This window comes from Saccostrea echinata, unplaced genomic scaffold (genome assembly GCF_033153115.1).
Source record: "Saccostrea echinata isolate AGI-Se365-2 ecotype Australia unplaced genomic scaffold, CSIRO_AGI_Sech_v1 ptg000045l, whole genome shotgun sequence".
Lineage (NCBI taxonomy): Eukaryota > Metazoa > Mollusca > Bivalvia > Ostreida > Ostreidae > Saccostrea > Saccostrea echinata.
In genome coordinates this window covers 6,091,904-6,114,156 of record NW_026889794.1, presented here as the reverse complement: position 1 = coordinate 6,114,156, position 22,253 = coordinate 6,091,904, and the positions used below count along the sequence as shown (strand labels likewise).

Here is a 22,253-nt window from a genome sequence, read left to right as displayed (position 1 = left end):
TCTAATTAGCCACGATTGGACGACCTCGTGGCAGTCAGCTGCAGCAGCTTCAACGTGTAACAGTTGTAATAATTTACTATAATGTCGTCTGTAGTGACACCAGGAGAACACAATTAGATGAGTGATTATGGCAGACTGTCTCCCTCGTTCTGGCGACACCATGACGTCAGCAGCTCACGAGAATCTGGGTCTGCATGCGTCATCGATCCATGGAAACGCACGGTACTGTGAACTGAAATTTAATGTTTTGTGTCGCTGCTGAATCTTCTTTGTTAAAAAGTGTTCCATTTTAAGATTGCGCATGCATTTTGCCAGTTATTGATCGTGAATTGATTAGCAGTAAACACAAAATGCAAAGGATGTCAATTTTTACTTTTACGTGCAAATAGCAGGGATTAATAAATGTGTCTTAGCATATTCATTCTAACTGTAATAATAAAACTTAAATCTTATTGCGATATTTCGTTGTGAATAATGGATTTTCGTGAGCGGTTTAAAGACAGAACGACACGACGAGGATGTGTAATTTACGCATCGTAAACAAAACAGTGTGAGATGCCATCGACCGACTATTACCAGGCTGTTGTCGACCAAAACATAGACAACGGTTCGTGTAGCAGCCGAAACCAAGCCTATTCCATTCAGCCGAACCCGGACTTATCAGCGATTCATTCTGAAGTCTGCGACAATAATGACAGCAGTATGACGTTCTCCAAGAATAACTCGGACATCAAAAAAGACAAGGACGGTTCATGTGTGGCGGATCAAAAACCAAAGACACGCATTGACTTTGGGGAACATTTTCCTGATGGGGGTTGGGGTTGGGTGATAACTGTGGCCGCCACTTTGGTGTATGTCCTGTGTAACGGCATTCATTACGCCTTTGGAATCTTTTATCTGAGCATACAGAAGGAGAAGAAGATAAAAATGACCGACATGCACATAGGTAGGCTTCTAAAAAATGTCGGTGTGTGAATTTTCCTCGATGAGAAAATTCTTATCCATAATAAAAAAACTTCATTTCCTGTTACATATTTTTTGATTTGTCAATCTTAATTAAGCCATTATATTTACATGGAAAAGTATAGATCTCAGACTGCATATTGTCCAAGTTATTTTATTAAGCAGCATCTTATTTTTTACGATAATTTGATTTAACAGTCAAGGAAGCCATGTTGATGACGTCATATTTGTACTATATAATATTTCAAATTTACTCCGTTTAGCTAGATAAGGAACTTGATACGAATTAAATACAGTATTCCACTTTATCCGATATCGACTACATCGCCACCAATTCATCTCAAGTACGCCAAGGTCATGAAAAGGGTAGAAGTAATTGAAATGGACGTTCGCATTCCGCCATTATCTCAAGTTACTTTGTACAATTATCATGATGTGAAATGAAACCCTTGTGCCGTAGCAGATTCAAGGTATCACACCGGTAATTGACCAATCAAAATGAACTTAGTCAATTGTAGTTCCATACATAATAAAGAAATATTTTTTTATTGTGAGAATTTTTTTTAATTTCCCTTATTCTATTTTTACATTTTTGGTATCTGTGCTTAGGATATTTTATGTACTTTGTAAAATATTAAAGGTTTTTGACAGGAACTATTTCTTTCGGGGCATAGGAGGCCACTTCCTGGGGTGCACACAGGATGTTTATAAACACATTGAATACACGTGGTTTTGAGGGTATTCCTGTTTGCGGATGGAAAAAATCAGAAAATGCCGTGTAGGTACCCTATTTTTTGGTGTCAGCTGATGTGACTGGTAACGTTTAACACTTCCTGCTAAATATTTTTTCATGAATTCGAATACCTGATTTTTAATGATTTTTTATTCTATATAGAATTACATAGTGAAAACAATTACCGGTGTGATACCTTGAAGGTGATTGTGTAAAATCATCTACACCCATATTAAAAGCAGTTTTAATTTTATAAAGGCATATTTCAACAAAATATGTCATTTTATGAACTTTCTGTGTGAAAGCACATATTTTTAAATTTAGAAGCAGGGTTGACATTAATTTATACAGATTTCTATGTAAAATACTAATAATATGTCATGTTTTAACCTCAAAACTCCAAATTATGACTTTCAAAGGAGGATTATGCATCTGACATGTAGAAAGAAGTTAGAAAATGTTGGTTTTTTATTTTATATGACTTTAAACTCTGTGCACCACCTGACCGCAGTCAATTATAGTGTCTACAGACTTTGCCGTAAAAGCACTTTAGGCTGATTTTTTCAAGAAAAGACTAATTCTGGGTTTGCGAATGAGTTTTCAACAAAAGCGACAACTGCGATAAAATGTGAAGAAGTAAAACATGATTTTAAAAAGTGTTAAATTTTACAGAGACTGGGTTTACTTTCATTTTATTCACCTTAAGTGATTCATTTATTACTGGAGTGGAGGAATAGAAATAATGAAATGAGTTAAATTTGTCTAACAAAAGTAATGCACAAATAAAATTTATTAAGAATTTTTCAAAAATAAGAAGCTTATGACCAAAAATGCATAAATACTGTCAGGGCATGAGAGTGAATACTTATTTTGAGTCCCAACCATGCATCACACATATAGTACAGAATGTCACTTAGCACCATGGTATGCCTGTTATGGTTCTCTAGACTTTTTCCATGCTTTCACAGCTGACATTCAAGATTTTTCAGTTTGCCGGAGAATGTTTTTTGTCATTTTACCACTTTTATGTAGGTGTTGACCCTCTCTTTTAAATTAAGTCTCAGTCAGGATGTTTATTTTAGCATGATTTGTTAAACACATTAATGTACTGAAATATTAATAAATTACAAATTAAAGTGATGAAGAAATTTGACATATTTACACAATCAAAATATCAGAATAGCCATAATTCAGCTAATAAAGTGCCATGCTCTTCTTTTGTCACTTCCTATAAATTTTATCAGCATTTTTTGTACACCCACCCACCTCCAAGAATCATGGAGGATGGCCTGATATTAGTTTCTTTGTTGCATTTATTCACATTTAAAAGTGTTAAGACCCATAAAAATGTTTAAGATTTATATTTTTAAATTTAATTGTTGAATTTTTGTGTAAATTTGGTGAAACAAAAAGCTGTAATCTTGAATTAATCATGCAAATTCATCAAACACCTTTGAAATTCCTGAGTAATTCAATGAAAAGAGGATAATTATGCATGTTCAATTGGAATTTCATGGCTAATTTGTGTCTGCAGAGAAAGCCAGTTACATAAATCACAACAATAAATTACATCTGAATTGTTTTCTCCATTTTCTTATCATCAAAGCAAGTTTAATGGAGTGTCAGAGCTGTCTAGAACCTCCCCAGATGCTGATATCATTTGGACTGCCCTGTGTTACAACACAGCTTTTAGATAAACTTCTGCATAGCAGGTTGTAGACAAGTACCTAGGCTTTATTTGGAACATAAATTGACCAGATGCAGATTTTATTATCAGCCTAATATTTAACAATTTCTGTAAATTTTGTCATTCTTAGGAGGGTAAAATGCAATTTTGTTATGTAATAATTGCATAATGGTCTCCGACTTGTGAATTATTTTTTGTTTGTTGTGAAGAACAATGCATATACTCTCCACGGATACAAAATTGGTTGCCAGGCTTAGTCTATTAAGGATGAAATTCTGCTTCAAAATATGCACCAAAAAACTTCTGTCAGAGTGCTCAGTGTGTATTCTTGACAGCTCTGGAGTAAGGGAGATAAATGCATCATATCTCCAGCAATAATGGGAATTAGATCCCCAGACTTCAGGATGTTAGTGACAGTTATTTAAGAAATCTCAGGTGCAAAAATGAAAAAAATCTGACAACTTCAAAGGTCCTTCAAGGTATCACACCGGTAATTGACCAATCAAAATGAACTTAGTCAATTGTAGTTCCATACATAATAAAGAAATATTTTTTTATTGTGAGAATTTTTTTTAATTTCCCTTATTCTATTTTTACATTTTTGGTATCTGTGCTTAGGATATTTTATGTACTTTGTAAAATATTAAAGGTTTTTGACAGGAACTATTTCTTTCGGGGCATAGGAGGCCACTTCCTGGGGTGCACACAGGATGTTTATAAACACATTGAATACACGTGGTTTTGAGGGTATTCCTGTTTGCGGATGGAAAAAATCAGAAAATGCCGTGTAGGTACCCTATTTTTTGGTGTCAGCTGATGTGACTGGTAACGTTTAACACTTCCTGCTAAATATTTTTTCATGAATTCGAATACCTGATTTTTAATGATTTTTTATTCTATATAGAATTACATAGTGAAAACAATTACCGGTGTGATACCTTGAAGGTGATTGTGTAAAATCATCTACACCCATATTAAAAGCAGTTTTAATTTTATAAAGGCATATTTCAACAAAATATGTCATTTTATGAACTTTCTGTGTGAAAGCACATATTTTTAAATTTAGAAGCAGGGTTGACATTAATTTATACAGATTTCTATGTAAAATACTAATAATATGTCATGTTTTAACCTCAAAACTCCAAATTATGACTTTCAAAGGAGGATTATGCATCTGACATGTAGAAAGAAGTTAGAAAATGTTGGTTTTTTATTTTATATGACTTTAAACTCTGTGCACCACCTGACCGCAGTCAATTATAGTGTCTACAGACTTTGCCGTAAAAGCACTTTAGGCTGATTTTTTCAAGAAAAGACTAATTCTGGGTTTGCGAATGAGTTTTCAACAAAAGCGACAACTGCGATAAAATGTGAAGAAGTAAAACATGATTTTAAAAAGTGTTAAATTTTACAGAGACTGGGTTTACTTTCATTTTATTCACCTTAAGTGATTCATTTATTACTGGAGTGGAGGAATAGAAATAATGAAATGAGTTAAATTTGTCTAACAAAAGTAATGCACAAATAAAATTTATTAAGAATTTTTCAAAAATAAGAAGCTTATGACCAAAAATGCATAAATACTGTCAGGGCATGAGAGTGAATACTTATTTTGAGTCCCAACCATGCATCACACATATAGTACAGAATGTCACTTAGCACCATGGTATGCCTGTTATGGTTCTCTAGACTTTTTCCATGCTTTCACAGCTGACATTCAAGATTTTTCAGTTTGCCGGAGAATGTTTTTTGTCATTTTACCACTTTTATGTAGGTGTTGACCCTCTCTTTTAAATTAAGTCTCAGTCAGGATGTTTATTTTAGCATGATTTGTTAAACACATTAATGTACTGAAATATTAATAAATTACAAATTAAAGTGATGAAGAAATTTGACATATTTACACAATCAAAATATCAGAATAGCCATAATTCAGCTAATAAAGTGCCATGCTCTTCTTTTGTCACTTCCTATAAATTTTATCAGCATTTTTTGTACACCCACCCACCTCCAAGAATCATGGAGGATGGCCTGATATTAGTTTCTTTGTTGCATTTATTCACATTTAAAAGTGTTAAGACCCATAAAAATGTTTAAGATTTATATTTTTAAATTTAATTGTTGAATTTTTGTGTAAATTTGGTGAAACAAAAAGCTGTAATCTTGAATTAATCATGCAAATTCATCAAACACCTTTGAAATTCCTGAGTAATTCAATGAAAAGAGGATAATTATGCATGTTCAATTGGAATTTCATGGCTAATTTGTGTCTGCAGAGAAAGCCAGTTACATAAATCACAACAATAAATTACATCTGAATTGTTTTCTCCATTTTCTTATCATCAAAGCAAGTTTAATGGAGTGTCAGAGCTGTCTAGAACCTCCCCAGATGCTGATATCATTTGGACTGCCCTGTGTTACAACACAGCTTTTAGATAAACTTCTGCATAGCAGGTTGTAGACAAGTACCTAGGCTTTATTTGGAACATAAATTGACCAGATGCAGATTTTATTATCAGCCTAATATTTAACAATTTCTGTAAATTTTGTCATTCTTAGGAGGGTAAAATGCAATTTTGTTATGTAATAATTGCATAATGGTCTCCGACTTGTGAATTATTTTTTGTTTGTTGTGAAGAACAATGCATATACTCTCCACGGATACAAAATTGGTTGCCAGGCTTAGTCTATTAAGGATGAAATTCTGCTTCAAAATATGCACCAAAAAACTTCTGTCAGAGTGCTCAGTGTGTATTCTTGACAGCTCTGGAGTAAGGGAGATAAATGCATCATATCTCCAGCAATAATGGGAATTAGATCCCCAGACTTCAGGATGTTAGTGACAGTTATTTAAGAAATCTCAGGTGCAAAAATGAAAAAAATCTGACAACTTCAAAGGTCCTTCAAGGTATCACACCGGTAATTGACCAATCAAAATGAACTTAGTCAATTGTAGTTCCATACATAATAAAGAAATATTTTTTTATTGTGAGAATTTTTTTTAATTTCCCTTATTCTATTTTTACATTTTTGGTATCTGTGCTTAGGATATTTTATGTACTTTGTAAAATATTAAAGGTTTTTGACAGGAACTATTTCTTTCGGGGCATAGGAGGCCACTTCCTGGGGTGCACACAGGATGTTTATAAACACATTGAATACACGTGGTTTTGAGGGTATTCCTGTTTGCGGATGGAAAAAATCAGAAAATGCCGTGTAGGTACCCTATTTTTTGGTGTCAGCTGATGTGACTGGTAACGTTTAACACTTCCTGCTAAATATTTTTTCATGAATTCGAATACCTGATTTTTAATGATTTTTTATTCTATATAGAATTACATAGTGAAAACAATTACCGGTGTGATACCATTAAGTGTCTGCAAAAAGCAATAGAAATACATAATTCACAAGAAAGCGTCCTCTTGGGATTTCTTTATTAATAAATAGAAAATATACAAAGTAAATAAAGTTTGACGACTTTTTTTACCTATATATTTTGAGCATCACGGCGATCCGGGAAGGTGGCTAACTATTGATGAGTAAGTCCGAACTAAGTATGTCTATAATGAACATGTATAGGAAGTAAAAATAAATTTGCCAATTAAGTCAAACTTCTTTTGGATCATGTCTTAATATTTGCACTTAGCAAAAACTGGTGACCTCTGGAGGTAAAGGAACATTTCTTGCTGCGGAGTGAAACACAGGTACTTGAAGTTTTACACATACATGTATCCTATAATTTAAAAAAATGCCATACAATTATACAATAATGAAATTATTATTATTATAGTATGGATTTTTTAATTATCAGGAAAATATTTAAAACTTCAAGTACATGTGTCGTGAAACAACGTTTTAATTAACCATCCAATTAACTTTTCATTGTATCTTGTTCCGCGAAAATATGGTTGAAATATTGCCGACTCGTCAATTAAACAGTAACAATCAATAAATAAAAAGATTGTTTCTTTTTTCAGTATGGTTAGGAACAGCTGGGCTGAGCATCTCGCTTCTTCTTACCCCTGCAGTAGTAACCGTATGCCAGAGGAAAAGTACCCGATCCTGTGCAGTTGTAGGGGGTGTGATTTGTTCCTTGGGGGTGCTTCTTTTGTCATTCTCCAACAAGGTCGATCAGCTGTTTATCATCTACTGTGGGATCCTGTCTGTGGGGACGGGAATTTCCCTCAGTGCCGCCAGCATTATCGTGGGGCGATACTTTCTTCAGAGGCGGGAACTCGCGGAGATGATCATGACATGTGGCACTGGTGCTGGGGCTGTTGTAATGGCTCTTGTTATATACGGACTTAATAGGTAAACACTACAACTGTAAGCCAATAACAAGATTTGTAAGTTTTTTGAAAAGTTTATTAAACAACCGTGATCGTATAGATTTTTAAATGCTTGTTTCTGAAATTTCACCAGAATAGACCAATACTCTAGTTGTAGCAAAAGTTTTAAAGATCCATCCCAAAGATTCCCGAAGAGCGTAGAACTAAAACTCCAAAAGTAATAATTAAGGTGAAGTCCAAATAAATTAGAGTCCAAAAAGTATTCCAAACTAGTCAAAGAATAGAGTCATAGAATAGTCATAGAAATTTGTTTTAACAAGATAATAATAGTTCATAAAATTAAAGTCCTTTTTCCAATTATAAAGTCACCGAATTTGAGGTACTAATAATATACATTCTGATTTAATAAACTTTTATTTCATTTTACTTTCACTACTAATAACTAAAAATGATTATGATATTAATATTGTCTAAGTTTAAAATGTTCAAATAATATGTCTGTGCTAAACCCTATAGGTTTACACAACTCACCAATGCACGTTTGAAAAAAAATTCAGACTTTCCTTAATGTATTCAGACCCCTTGAAAAACAAACAAATAGAAAATATCTATTGTGTAGCTCTGAAGTAAATCATTTTTAAACTACATATAAATACATCTGAAAAAAAGGGTCTTTTTAGTTTCCATCTTCTCCATTAATATTTGAAAGAACTTATCTGATACACCTGTGAAGGTTTTTACCCTGCCTTTAAAAGCTAATAAACGGCCATGCATTTCTTGAGATTTAAGAGGTGACGTAAATATCATTATTCAAATATCATTACTAAAGTTATGATATTTCGTAAGTATTTGTTGTCTTTTAAAAGATATTTTATTTTTGATTTAATTGCTATTCAAACCAGAAGTCTCTGATGAGACTGTAGCTCTACTGGTTGTACTTATAAAGGAAGATAAAAGTAACACTTGGATTTGAAACTTTGCAACAGCAATAAATAGAATAATGATCATTGGTTTAGTCTGTTTTTGTGGCAAGATTTATTGCAATCAGAATAAAACTGTAGGAGGAGTAGCCTTTTAAAATAATTTTACAGAAATTTCGATTTAAGTAACCATGGCAACATCATTCAACAAAATCAAAAAGCAATAATGACAATTATGTATCTCAGTGTAGTCTACTTGTATGCCAAGTTATATTGAAATAAGATAAAACATGTAGGAGGAGTAGCTTTTTGAAAGTATTTCAAAAAATTTCTATTTTTAGTAACCATGGCAACACCGTTCATCAAAATCCAAAACTGGTACAGAGAACTATATATCTTAGAGTAGTCTACTTGTGTGTCAAGTTATACTAAATCCAGACCAAACCTGTAGGAGGAGTAGCATTTTGAAAGTATTTCAAGGAAATTTCTATTTTTAGTAACCATGGCAACACCATTCATCGAAATCTAAAACCGATAAATAGAATTATGAATCTTTGTGTAGTCTACTTTTGTGCCAAGTTATACTGAAATGAGATCAAAACTGTAGGAGGAGTAGCGTTTTGAAAGTATTTCAAGGAAATTTCTATTTTTAGTAACCATGGCAACACTGTTCATTAAAATCAAAAACCGATACACAGAAGTATGTATCTTAGTATAGTCTACTTGTGTGCCAAGTTATTATTGAAATCAGACCAAAACTGTAGGAGGATTAGACAGACAGACGGACGACGGACACCTTACTATCGCATAAGCTCTTCTGGTCTCTGACCAGTAGAGCTAAAAATGAAAAAAAAAGATTAACAGCAGGCAAGCGCGTTAAGCGGTCAGTAGGTACTCTTCCCAAATAATTACTGAAAGTTACGTTTGTGTGTACATGTAATTATATGCATATATATATTATATATTCTTCTGAAACATGGTTAGGAGACAAAATAACTAGTAAAAAGCATTTTGTTTTCGTGAAAGAAATGAAATATTTGATTAGAGTAATAATGTGCTGTGATACTTCAGCAGTCAGAAGACGTGCCGTTATTGTGTGTCAGACTCATCAACAAGGCCTCCGTCGGTTCTATACTGGAGAGAGAAAAAAATCAATAAAACCTACTTTTTTAAAAAAGGAGAACAAACCAATTAATACTGCTTTCACAAACTGTCTTTTCCACATACACGGCTGTGCTGAATATTAAATGGATGAAATTCAGTTTATTTTGAGGTCTTGCAGACATACAGTGGTGTTTTTATGGCAACTAATCGATATCTATATATATCCAGCGCGGCATTCGATGTCACGATAAACCCTTATTGTGTTATAACCATCATTATTAATACAGCTGGCCGCGTAAACAGTCATTGATTAGGCATTTTCTATCAGAACATCAGCAGCAAGAGTTTATGCAGTGTGTGATAGATTGAATCAGTCTTTGTTTAAGGGGGCAGTATTATTGCAAGTGTATTGAAATGAAAAGGGTTTTTTTTTTAAATTTATTTATTTTTGTTGTTGTTGTTTGTGATTCTTCTATATTTACTGTAATCCAATTTTAACGACAAATATTGAAAAAGAAATAAAACAGGTCTCTTACCCAGAGTAATCTATAGTTTGAATATTTATTGACATTGACATGTAACATGGAGAGGGTGTTAAGAGAGTTCGACTTCGTTTCTATAAAAATTGAAAATATATTAAAAGCCCAAATTCAGTTAAAGGAGGATTAGCTGTGTAGGTGATGGCAGTCAATAACACAAATTATTATACTTCTGTTAAAACGTTTCTTATAAGTTAAAAAAGTAAAATAAATATTTATTATAGTCTGAAAATCCTCACGTACCCCAGGGTATAGCACTAGTGTGCGCTATCCACCACCCAGTGCTATTGTCTCCACTCAGGACAAGCCCTCGGGGAATAGTTCATGTCGAAGGCTCGTTAAAAGAGCTGTTCCATTCACAGCCCATAGATAAGTGTATACTAACCATCCCTCAAAAAAAAATTCATTATATTGCCGCCAATTTTGATTTCCTGCAATATGATTGGTTGGCAACTTCTCCAACACTGAGGAGTTCCATAAAGGTATAATACACGATTATCCCACAGCTGTGATTGGGATAGCTCCTCGCGAATGACTTACCCGAAGGGAATAATGCTTGTCAAAGGTTTGATGAAAGAGTTTTCCCACTCACAACCAGTTGATAAGTCTTTTCTTATATCATGTATATTGTTGTATATTATAAATTATTATAATTTCTCAGGGTTGGATAGCACAATACTCTGGGGTATAGTTGGAGAAGTCGCCAACCAATCATATTGCAGAAATTCAAAACTGGCGTCAAATGCTAAATGAATTCAAAATTTTCTGAGAGTTGCATAGAACAAACTACTAGTTTACCCAGGGGTATATCTTTGCTATACTTGAAAATTTTCAGACTATTAAAAATAGTTATTTTTATCTAAAACTTAAGAAGAAATGGGAAACATTTTAACAGAAGTACATGTATACTCGTAATAAAATGTCCTATCCAGTCCTCAGATATTATAATATACATCAGTATAATAAAACGCTTATCCACTGGATGTGAGTGGGATAGCTCTTTCGACAACCCTTCACAGGAACTATTCCCCTCGGACAAGCCCTAGGGGAATAGTTCCTGTCGCAGGTTTGAGCTTTCCCTGATATGTATACGTATATACTATACTCAGGGTATATAGCTTTGATACCCGTGAATATTTTCAGACTATAAAAAATAGTTATTTTACCTTCTTTATGTAGGAAATATTTTAACAGATGTACATCAATACAATCCATTAGCACTAATCTGGTAACTGTTTTAATACATATTTTTTTAAAAATATTTTTCTTCTGTGATGTGAATTGATGAAATATATTGGCTAAGATTATATTTGTCCAACAAAGATACAATTTTTAATTCATACCGTTTGTGACACGAGTTTTCTGAGGTTTTCTTGGTCCTTTTATGTTTCAAAATATCTTATATTAAATGATACATTTCATAGTGATATTTTTTTTTAGTTAATACACCTTTATTCTCTGAAATAAAACGCTCTTTATGTGTATCAAGCATTTTAAATTTCCCCCCAATTTTTCGAGACAAAAGTATTTAAGATTCAAACAACTTTTCTGAATTTGGACATAAAGATCATAAATGTTGTATCTAATAACATGGTATGTACGGTGTTATGTATGCAAATGTAGATTTAAAGTGCTTACAATGCATTGTTTAATGCTTGAAAAATATACAAGGAGGATAAAAATCTGAGTAAAGTTAATGAACGGTATACTAAAATGCTATGTATGTAAACCAGAAAGATAATACTGATTATACATTTTGAGCTTCTCACAAATATGGATGAAAACGTCACACTGTCTTTTGCTGCGTATGCAGTTTTTTTTTTTTAATTATTTCTTTAATCGTTCAATGTCAGATCTAGACATACATGTACTTAATTGCTATTCCCAGATGTAGGGTTGTCTAATTATTATGAATCACAAAACTGATCATGTAATTGTCGATGTTAATTTTAGAAATTTGCTTTTTTAAGAGGGAACGAATTTTCTTAATATGCAAATTGATAGAAAAAATAGACTGTTTAAATAATATAATATTTGTCTTTGAATGAAAAGGTCATCAACTGATTTTTATCCTTAAATTTACAGGTCTATGGTTTGGATGAAAACCATGCAGTGTTCAGTTGGCATCTTCATTCTAACTATTGTAGCGGGTGCATTGTATCGCCCCGCGTCCATGTACCACCCTCGCCGGAAAATGATCATGCATATCAAAAGCCAGAAAAAGGGCAGAAGAGACCAGGAAGAGGTGGAACCGTCATATTTTGATTTTAGTGCTCTGCGCATGCGTGGTTTACAAGCTCTCATGATCATTTCCGGTATAGCTGCCTTTGGGATTTTTGTGCCATTCATCATCTTGGTAAAACCATCTTCCAAGTTTCATTCGTCCGTATTTAAAAAATGCAAAACTCAAATTATATACAAAGTTGAAACTGTATATTCGATCATTTGGAAATATACAAGTAATTTCAAGTAAGTACTTCAGGTACTATGAAGTTATTTCAGGGTGTATCTGAATGTACCAATCTAGTTCAGTGTCCCCAGCATGTTGATCAAAGAAACCTCATCCCGACTCAGTATTCAAGTTTTGTGTCTATAGCTGGCTCATTTATAATGCTAGCTTAATTTTTGAGTAACCAAATGCAGAAACCCAACGCCTGGATATTAATCAAACCGGTTTATAGAGAATAATAAGTAAATTTTACAATCGCAGGCATCAATTAATTTTCATTTTTAGTTTTTGTTCGAACTTTTATATTTTGTTAAATTTAATAATATAATTTTACCATCACAAGTAGTTGAAATTAATATGTTTATATTACTGTATATTTATGTCCGCAGAATATATTTTCTTCTGAAAACTTAATCATTGCTGTTATCAGATGCTCTAACAGTGACTGATTTCTAAACAAGAGAGATCTGGGTTTTTAGCCATCTAGATATGTTACTCCATATATGGAAGTGTCAAAGGTCAACTGTCTTAAGGCTTTTCCATCTATGTATGTGTGTGATGTACGGATTAATAACACAACTTAATACTTTCCCTCACTTTATATGAATGAAATGTGAAGATAACGAACGCTGATCATTCTCAAAAGTCCATCTAAACAATACAAATTATGAGTAAAGCCAACACGGGCCTCTGAAAACAGCTTGAGTTTGGATCAGGTGCCAGAGAGGAGTAAGTATCCTTGCCGACCGGTGACACATGCCGTGTACTCCTTGTCATGATCGGGTAAACGGGAAAATCCGTAAAAAAAATATTAATATAAAAATTTAAAAATATAAATGACAAAATGTCTCTCTTATACGAGGTATGACAGTGGTAATCATTGCAGAAAAAAAATACATAACCAACTAATGCGGGTAATGCATAATTTTTTTGTGCACTAATACAACGTTTATCTTCCGTCAACACAACAAAAACATTTATTTTAATTTATTGTTTGAGTAATAACAAAAATCTCAGAGAAATTATAATCAATAAAATTGCAGAAATTGTGTTTTCTGATGGCTCCCATTTTTACTCACCGTGACTGTACAGAGGAACACACACATAAAATATTTTTGATATACAATTTTCCATTTCAGATTAAAATTGGATACGATCGCAAAATGGCGGAAGTAGACCTGCTTCTAATTATTGTCTACCTGGGCCTTGGTTTTGTTCTTGGGGTCGTTGCTCAAGGTTATATCATTATCAAAGACAGCAAAAGCTGCTCCATCTGCCGGCGTTGCCTCTGTCAAGCGAACTGTTTGGCTTGTGGTGTTTTGACGCTTCTGTTGTTGCTGGAAAAAGACTACAATTCCTTTGCACTGTATGCTTGGGGATTCGGCATTTTTTGTGGGGGATATTTTTACACTCTTAAAATGTACACTTATGAAATTGTGAAGTTTAAAATTATGGAGAGGGCCTGGGGATTTGTGTGTGCTGCTCAATTTTTACCAATTCTCATTGGATCACCAATATCATGTAAGTGTCCAATTATTTTTAGTTTTTATCTTCTCTTATTATCTAACTAGTGTACTATATGTGTGTATAATGTTCAGTCAACAAAGTTGCCATCAGGTTTTTATCCATGTAGACGGAACCAGTTTTGAGATTTTCTTATACATATAGAACTTAAAATGCTAAATGTATACTATACATTTGTACTGATTAATTTACCTTTCTTTAACTCCTGGTTCAGTTTTATCCTTAAAAGATCCTGTGAACAGTCCCAAGTTTTTCACTATTAGCCCTTACATAAAATACTAGTTAACAATAGCTTATTATAGTTTTAAACTGAAAATTTGAATTACTATGAAACTTTACTTTAAAATATTTTTTGATATTTAAAACATTAAAATTTCCGTACCTATCCTTTCTATAACAAAAAATTTTATTTGAGAATTATAAAATATCATTTGAATTTTATTGTAAAAATGCTTTCATTTACTATAGTAAAAACTTTGATTTACTATAATTTACTATAGTAAACTATATTTAACTATAGTATTTTTTTGGTAAGGGCTAACTCATATTGTACAATGAAAACAAAGCTTAGAGATTAAATTATTGTGCAATCAATAAGTTGTAATATTGCTCAAAATGCAAGAAAAGTTTTACCCACGACTATATAAAGGTAATGTGTCATTTAAGATATGGTTTTTCTTGCAGTATATCTGAACAGTAATCATGAGAATGAACATGCTGGGTTTATTTTTGCCGGTGTTGCGATGGTGCTAGCAGGACTTTTGTTTTTCCTCATGCCAGCATTTGAGAAACATAAATCGAATTCAGAGGTCAGGCAAATGGCGAAGAATACGTGCAGCAAAAATAGCACAGAAGCTGCCGCTCTCTTGGACCTTGATTTGACCGATGCCATGGTCACCAAACCTCTTAACAACGTACAGTTTATTGTGTCTCCTGCGCGACTTAAACATACCAACAAAGAGGCTGGAAAGTTTCAAATGCAGTGTTTTATTCATCAAAAGGAGAAAGAAAAACCTAAACAAATTGTTTTGTCAAAAATAACAGAGGAAAAAGAGGGTTTAAGACTCGATTTTAATGAAGTTTCACATGGCTCTGTTGCTTCTAAACACAATGACAGCGGTATACAAGACAAAGGAGAGGCGGATCCAAGAAAACCTAACATTGCAGATTTTCCCTCAGACAGTGTGCAGTCTAGTCACACGGGAAAATCGAGCTCCGACAGTTGTCATTCAAAATCTGAAAGCAGAAAACTTAAGAAAAATATAGATAATGTCAAAATCGAACTGTTTGATCCGCCAAGCCAGGAAAAAGAATCTACGGCCACGGTTTCGTACGACAGTGACTTGTACATTAATCTGTGCGAAGCTCAAGTATAACCATTATAGTTGAAGTGAAATTCATATATCAAAATTGATTTTTTCAAATATCGTTCAGAATGCATTTTTGACATTTTTGAACAATATAAAGCCTTGTTATCGGGTTCATTGAAACCTTTGGCCACACTGGAGATGAAGTTGGTTTGTAGAATTGGCAATGTGATATTAAAGTAGGATGTTCAGCGTTCAGACAGCCACCTTGGAAAGACGGTCAATATTATTTATTCTAGTGACAGATTTTGCGTCAAAACGTGCTATTTGCAGTTATGGTATATTGGACACATCATGACACCGTCAGAAAAGATTTGAATGTTGAGGAATTCTGTGAGAATTTCTTCAGGGAATGATTGAAGTATAGGGCAAGTTTTGCGTAATGAGGCTTTATGTTCAGTATTGTACGAAAAGATATATTTATTTAAACTGTTTTACGACAGTGGTATATAATGGGACTGTTTTCTTAACAGGATATATGAAGCGATTGTTCCCGTGAATCGACCAGTTTCAGAAATGGACTTAATAATCATGCATTTACACAATATACACACCATTTCCTTAACAATTTCAGAATCATTCCACTAAACCTTTATGTTTGCCTTGGATGTAAGTTTTTCTCCCTCTTCTGATAGGAGAGCTTCTATGCGATGGTACAGTTTCTGTCGTCCGTCTATCTGTTTGTGTGTTTATCTGTAAATAACTTTTGAACGTGCCTCTCCTCCTATAGTTTTTTTTTCCGAATTGAATTGAACTTTTTTCAGATTTTGATAGCGGTTGCTATGATGAATAAAGATAAAATTATCTTTGAAAATCTTCAAAACGTTACATTCCTAATGTTTTGGATTAATTACAAGTAAACTTGATTGACAAGAAGGATGAAAACAGATTCCTTTATATCGCACTTGCGTTTTGCCAAGGATACTTAAACACAAAATTTCTTTTATAATTTATTTTTCAAAACGCTGGTTCTCCTTACACAAATAGACTACATCAATATACTCACCTCTATATGTTATCTATTAATTTCAATAAACGTAGTTGCTATAATTATTAAAATTAGAACAGCACTTGAAATTCGTTCAAAATATTGCATGTTCTTATCATACAATTTGTTCGATTTCAATAAATTTTAGTACACAAGTAGATTACACTATAGTTCATAACTCTGTGCTGCCATTATAACTAAAAAAGAATCCTCTTTGAAGTTCTTTTTAAACATTTCTCCTCCTATAGTTTTTAGTTTTAATTACTTCCCTTACCTATGCAGCAATATACCCTTATCATCTGCATACGGGGTTTATAACTCTCAGTTGATTCGATACGCCAGAGCATGCTCCACGTATGAACATTTTCTAAAACGAGGCAAGTTATTGACAAACAAGTTGATGAAACAAGAATATCAACAGTCTCGTTTAAAGTCATCATGGTCGATATGGACCATAAAGTTCTATGGTCCTTACAATGACCTTGTCAGCAAATATCATTAAGTGAAATGCTGACTTACTTTTTTCGTACTATTTGTTTGGCCATTATTAACACACTGAATTGTCGACGGATTTTTTCGGTATTTCCCTATCATGACAAGGAGCACACGGCGGTGTGACCGGTCGGCAGGGGATACTCACTCCTCCATGGCACCTGATCCCACCTCTGAAGTTTTAGAGGTCCGTGTTTGCTCTGCTCTTTTATTGTAATGTTTAATGGATTTTTGAGCTCGAATACTGTTCGTTATCTCCACATATTTCATTACATGTACAATTTAACGATGTATACAAAAAAAAAATATGTCAAGCTATTCAGTTCTATCTATCTGTTTTTAAATTCGATGAACGGTGATGCCATTGCTACTAAAAATTGATTTTTTTTTTTTTTTGGAAATTCTCTTTAATCAACCCCCCCCCCCCCCCCCCCAAAAAAAAAAAAATTCCTACAGTTTTGCCTGATTACAATAACATATTACACACGAAGATTACTTTTAAAATATTGTTGTTGTTTTTCATTTCGGTTAACAATGTTGCCAGAGTAAAAAAAAAGAAGATAAACATGAGAAATCTCTTCAAAATGCAACTCCTTCTAAAGTTTTGGTTCGAAATCTAAAAAACGTAGTAAAAGTTAGACTACAGCACGATACACTGTTCTATGAATCGATCTTGGGTCGATGAATGATGTTGCCATGGTTCAGTTAAATAAATTGAAATTTTCTTGAAAGTCTTTCGAAACGCTAATTCACCAAAGTTTTTGTTCAATTTCAATCAACTTGATACACAAGTAAACCTCAGCAAGATACATTTATAAAGGACTATAATTACTTCTACATTCCTGGTTTGCTTTCGGTAGAAATAGGTACTAGTACAGGTTTGGAAGACATCGAGATTTTAACTCCCATATAATGTGTTACATTTCTCTTTCACTATTATTTAGTACAACTAGTAGAGCTACAGTCTCCTCAGAGATTTTAGTTTGTGTGCGAGAAATATAAGCGATAATTATACAATTTTAAACGTCTTGATGAATACGATCTTTTCACACCCTTTATTAGTCGATGTTAATGCATTGCATATAATATACAATGTGCTCGTATATCCCCTTTTGGAAATTTTATTTAATTGTAAAATCTATATTTTTTTTATCCTTTATGTATTAATATAAAAATTCGTTCAAAATTCTTGTTTCTTTTTACAACATTCTATCATGTCATCATTTTTTAAAGGATATTATTTCTTATTTATTTATTTATTAAAATACTTTGTGCAAACTTTAAGTATATTTTAAACTATTCTCTAGATTTTAACGAAAGCTATCTTTGTAAATTATTAAAAGTTTAATGCATTTTGTATATATTTCAGCTGTGCCATATATATTTTTGTCATGAAGATATTTTATTTGTAATGATTAAAGGAATAAATTTATCCGTGCGCTTGTAAACGAATGTCATATAATTAAGCGAACAATATCTTTAGCAGAATTTGTTATCGTATTTCATTGATAATTTTTTTTATTAATAAATGTCGGAAATGTCTCCGGTCATTCAATTTAATGATACACATGTTTTTAATCGATGTATATGGGATCAGGTGCGTGTATCAAGTAAGTAAGAACTGCGAACGATAGTATTGTTCTCCCGCCTGCCTCCAAGTCAATTTTCAAAAGTTGACACATTTGAATGATTTTTCATATCTACATAGATATTTATATGAATTTTCATAAAACATTACTTCTTTGGGAAAACAAAGAGAGATGACTCTATAATTTTGGTAAAACTTGTGTTTTTCGCTATAGAAATCAACGGAAAAGGGAAAATATTTTTAGAACAACCCCCCCCCCCCCCCCATGAAACAAAAATTCCTTTTTACAGGTAATATGAACTGTCATTTCACAAATTCACACCAAAGCTTTTTGTGTTTCACGGAGGGGGGGGGGGCATATGTTTACAGACAAAAAACTACAAAAATGCTTATTTTTCACGAATTTTATAGGGGTTTACAACTAAAACATTGTATTTTATTAATGATATATGTTTAATTTTATATGAGTAAAACATAAGAAAAGATTTAAGGAACATTTATTCATATCCAAAAATATTTTGAAATGTGGTGATGCTTTAAAGCCCGATTTCAATGAAAAATATCGTCTAACCCCCCCCCCCCTTATTAACTATTTAACACTGGAATTAAAATTATCAATCAATTACCATTGAACTGTTCTTTGCATTGATTTTACGGCCAAATCGCCATTAGTATTAAATTAAATGGGTGCAAAATGTAGGCGGGAATCGAGAGTTAGCGTGCGTAGTTCTTTAGTACCGGTAACCTGCCATAAAATGAGTCATGATTCTAATAATTCACTGTTTTCTGGACTGTGTAGCTATGCTTGTGAATAATGAGTGCAAAAGGTGAAGATAACGAACAGTGATCGATCTCAAAAAATCTATAAACAATACAAATCTGTGAATAAACACGGATCCCTGGATTTTCCAAAGGTGGGATCAGATGCCTAGCAGAAGTAAGCAACCTCTGTGGACCGGTCACACCCGCCGTGAGCCCTATGTATTGATCAGGTAGACGAAACATTCCGTAGTCGAATTTGGTATAAAAACAAAGGCTTAAAAGCCAAAATGGAACCCAATGAGAGGTTATGTTTGCTAACAATGTCATTATAACGACCATAGAATTTACGAAATGCTGACTTAAAACGAGGTTGTTGAAATCCCTGTAACATCAACTTATCTGCCAGTAGCCTGCCTTAAAAATTGATTGTACTCGGAGCATGCTCTTGAGTATTGAATAACTTGGGAAATGTAAACACCATATGCAAGTGAAAGCGGAATATTACTTAATGAATAAGGAAAGTTGAAGATGGAAAAGCTGAAATCATCTCCTTTGTTATACAATTTAGTTGTTAGTTGGCCATTATCGTTTATAGTCAGTAAAACATCCAAATATGAAACAGATGTTGCAGACTCTGTGGTGTCTTTTATTTTAAGTTCACTGAGATACTCTAGTATATCGAGTCGACATATGAATGGAAGTAACTTGTTAATTGGTAATACATCGTCGATATATCTGAATGTCGAGTTGAAGGCCACGGTACGTGTTTTCTTCTTCTCATGCAGAAGTTTCTAAATAAATCTGCTTCATAGGAATATAAAAACAGGTCGGCTAGTAAAGGATCACATGTACAGTTAGTGCCCATCGGAATTCATAGACCTGGGGCCCGTTTTACAAAAGAACTTACGACCACGACCAAAATTTTATTCTGCTTTTTGCTTTCTATTTTACATTTATTTGAAAATGATTTTAATCTTTTTCAAAAGAATTTAACAATATATTTTTATGCTAGCAATTTCAAACAAAATCATCAATTCTGCAAAATTTTAAAATCAACTATTTTTGTTAGTATTAGTCGTAAGTTCTTTGTAAAACGGGCCCCTAGTCTTCGAAGACTACATAAATGTAGTCAATGAGGAACTCAAGCATCGTTTTAATATCAACAAATTGAGAGTACTTCTGTGTAGAAGCAGGATGATTTTTAACAAAGTAATTTTGCTGATTACCAATCACAAGATAAGAAAATTTCCGACTTCCGTTTTTATTGAAGAAGCAGTTTTCTATGATATCAAAAAGCTTAGTTTTTAATTTATCGTGAGGAATGGTTGTATCACGTGTAGAAAAGTGATGTTACTGACATTTGAAAAATTTGCCGATTTTAAATTTTCTAAAAATTCTTTGGAGTTTTTGAGAATCCATATCTGATTTACACCACTTTTAAAATATGCTGTAGGACAGAACGTCTGAAGTTTCTCCTTTATAGCAGTTAATATTTTTGCAATGAGTAAAGATAGGGGCTTGGTAGAGCATTTGTTAAATCCTGCAATGCATTTTTGTTTGTAAGGATTTTAATGAAGTTTAGGAATCCATTATAGGTAGGGTAGGTCGAACACACTTTGGTTGATTGGAATGTTAAAAGCATTAAACACTGAAATGTGATTTGAAGAATCTCATGTATAGAAAGTGAGCTGCGAGTATTAATTTGATTTCCAGACGTAGAATTAGAACCAAGCTCTTCTAAAATATAGTTATAATAATGAGCTTTACAAACAAAGATGATATTGTTATAAGCCCTGTCTGCTGGAACCATATAACATATTGTTCATGTAGTCTTACTAATTCTTGCATCACCTCCGATTTAGTGAAAACGGGAGGATACTATGTATGTATCTATCTATTAGATGGTTCGCATGTTGCCTTTAAATTTTTTCATACGAATCTTTAATATATTTCTTAAGCACTTAATCCATTCTGACAAAGTGTCCAGGTCTTTCTTTTCATATTTAGTCCTACGCCTGGCATAATCTTCAACAGAATTCATAATATAAATAAAGATCTGTCGCCAATTGACAATTTGAAAGATCGGGGCTCCCTGTATTTTAGGACATTTCAAGATGATTACTTTTAGGTCTTCATTTTCAACTACATACGAGCTGAAGTTAGCACTTTTTTGTATTCATATGAAGCAGAATTTGTCGAAAATCTTATACGTGAAAAGAAGAAAACACTTGCTGTTACTTTCAACACGACATTTAGATATATCGACGACGTATTGTCAATTAACAATGGTTATTTCCATTCTTCTGTCGATACGATATATCCCAGTGAGCTTGAGATAAAAGATACTACAGAGTCTGACACATCTGTTTCATATTTGGATATTTTACTTGAAAAAGACGTTAATGGTAATCTAACAACCAAGCTTTATTATAAACGTGATGACTTTAACTTTTCAATCGTCAACTTCCCTTACTTATGCAGCAGTATACCTTCATCACCTGCATACGGGGTTTATATCTCTCAGTTGATTCGATACGCAAGAGCATGCTCTACGTATGTACAATTTCTAAAACGAGGTAAATTATTGACAAACAAGTTGATGAAACAAGAATATCAGCAGCCACGTTTAAAGTCATCATTTCGTAAGTTCTATGGTCGATACAATGACCTTGTCAGCAAAATCAATTTATCATTAAGTCATATGCTGACTGACGTTTTTAATACTTATTGTTAGGCCATTATTTACACACTGAATTGTCGAAGGATTTTTCCGTTATTTCCCGATCATGACAAGGAGGACAGGGCGGGTGTGACCGGTCGGCAGGGGATGCTCACTCCTCCATGGCAC

The 22,253-nt window shown here is 33.2% G+C and overlaps 1 protein-coding gene across 2 annotated transcripts; it reads left to right on the top strand.

Annotated features, from left to right (window-relative positions):
- On the top strand, window positions 1-17,483 carry LOC133201834 (monocarboxylate transporter 12-like). Of its 2 annotated transcripts, none has more exons than XM_061337638.1 (5): window positions 1-222; window positions 7,361-7,694; window positions 12,321-12,591; window positions 13,824-14,205; window positions 14,893-17,483. In XM_061337638.1, exons 1-5 carry the CDS (start codon window positions 195-197, stop codon window positions 15,582-15,584), a joined length of 1,707 nt encoding a protein of 568 aa, XP_061193622.1. In that variant the 5' UTR covers window positions 1-194; the 3' UTR covers window positions 15,585-17,483. The 2 variants fall into 2 exon arrangements, with proteins under 2 accessions (XP_061193622.1, XP_061193621.1); XM_061337637.1 differs by having other exon boundaries at window positions 1-946.
- The last annotated feature ends 4,770 nt before the right edge of the window (window positions 17,484-22,253 follow it).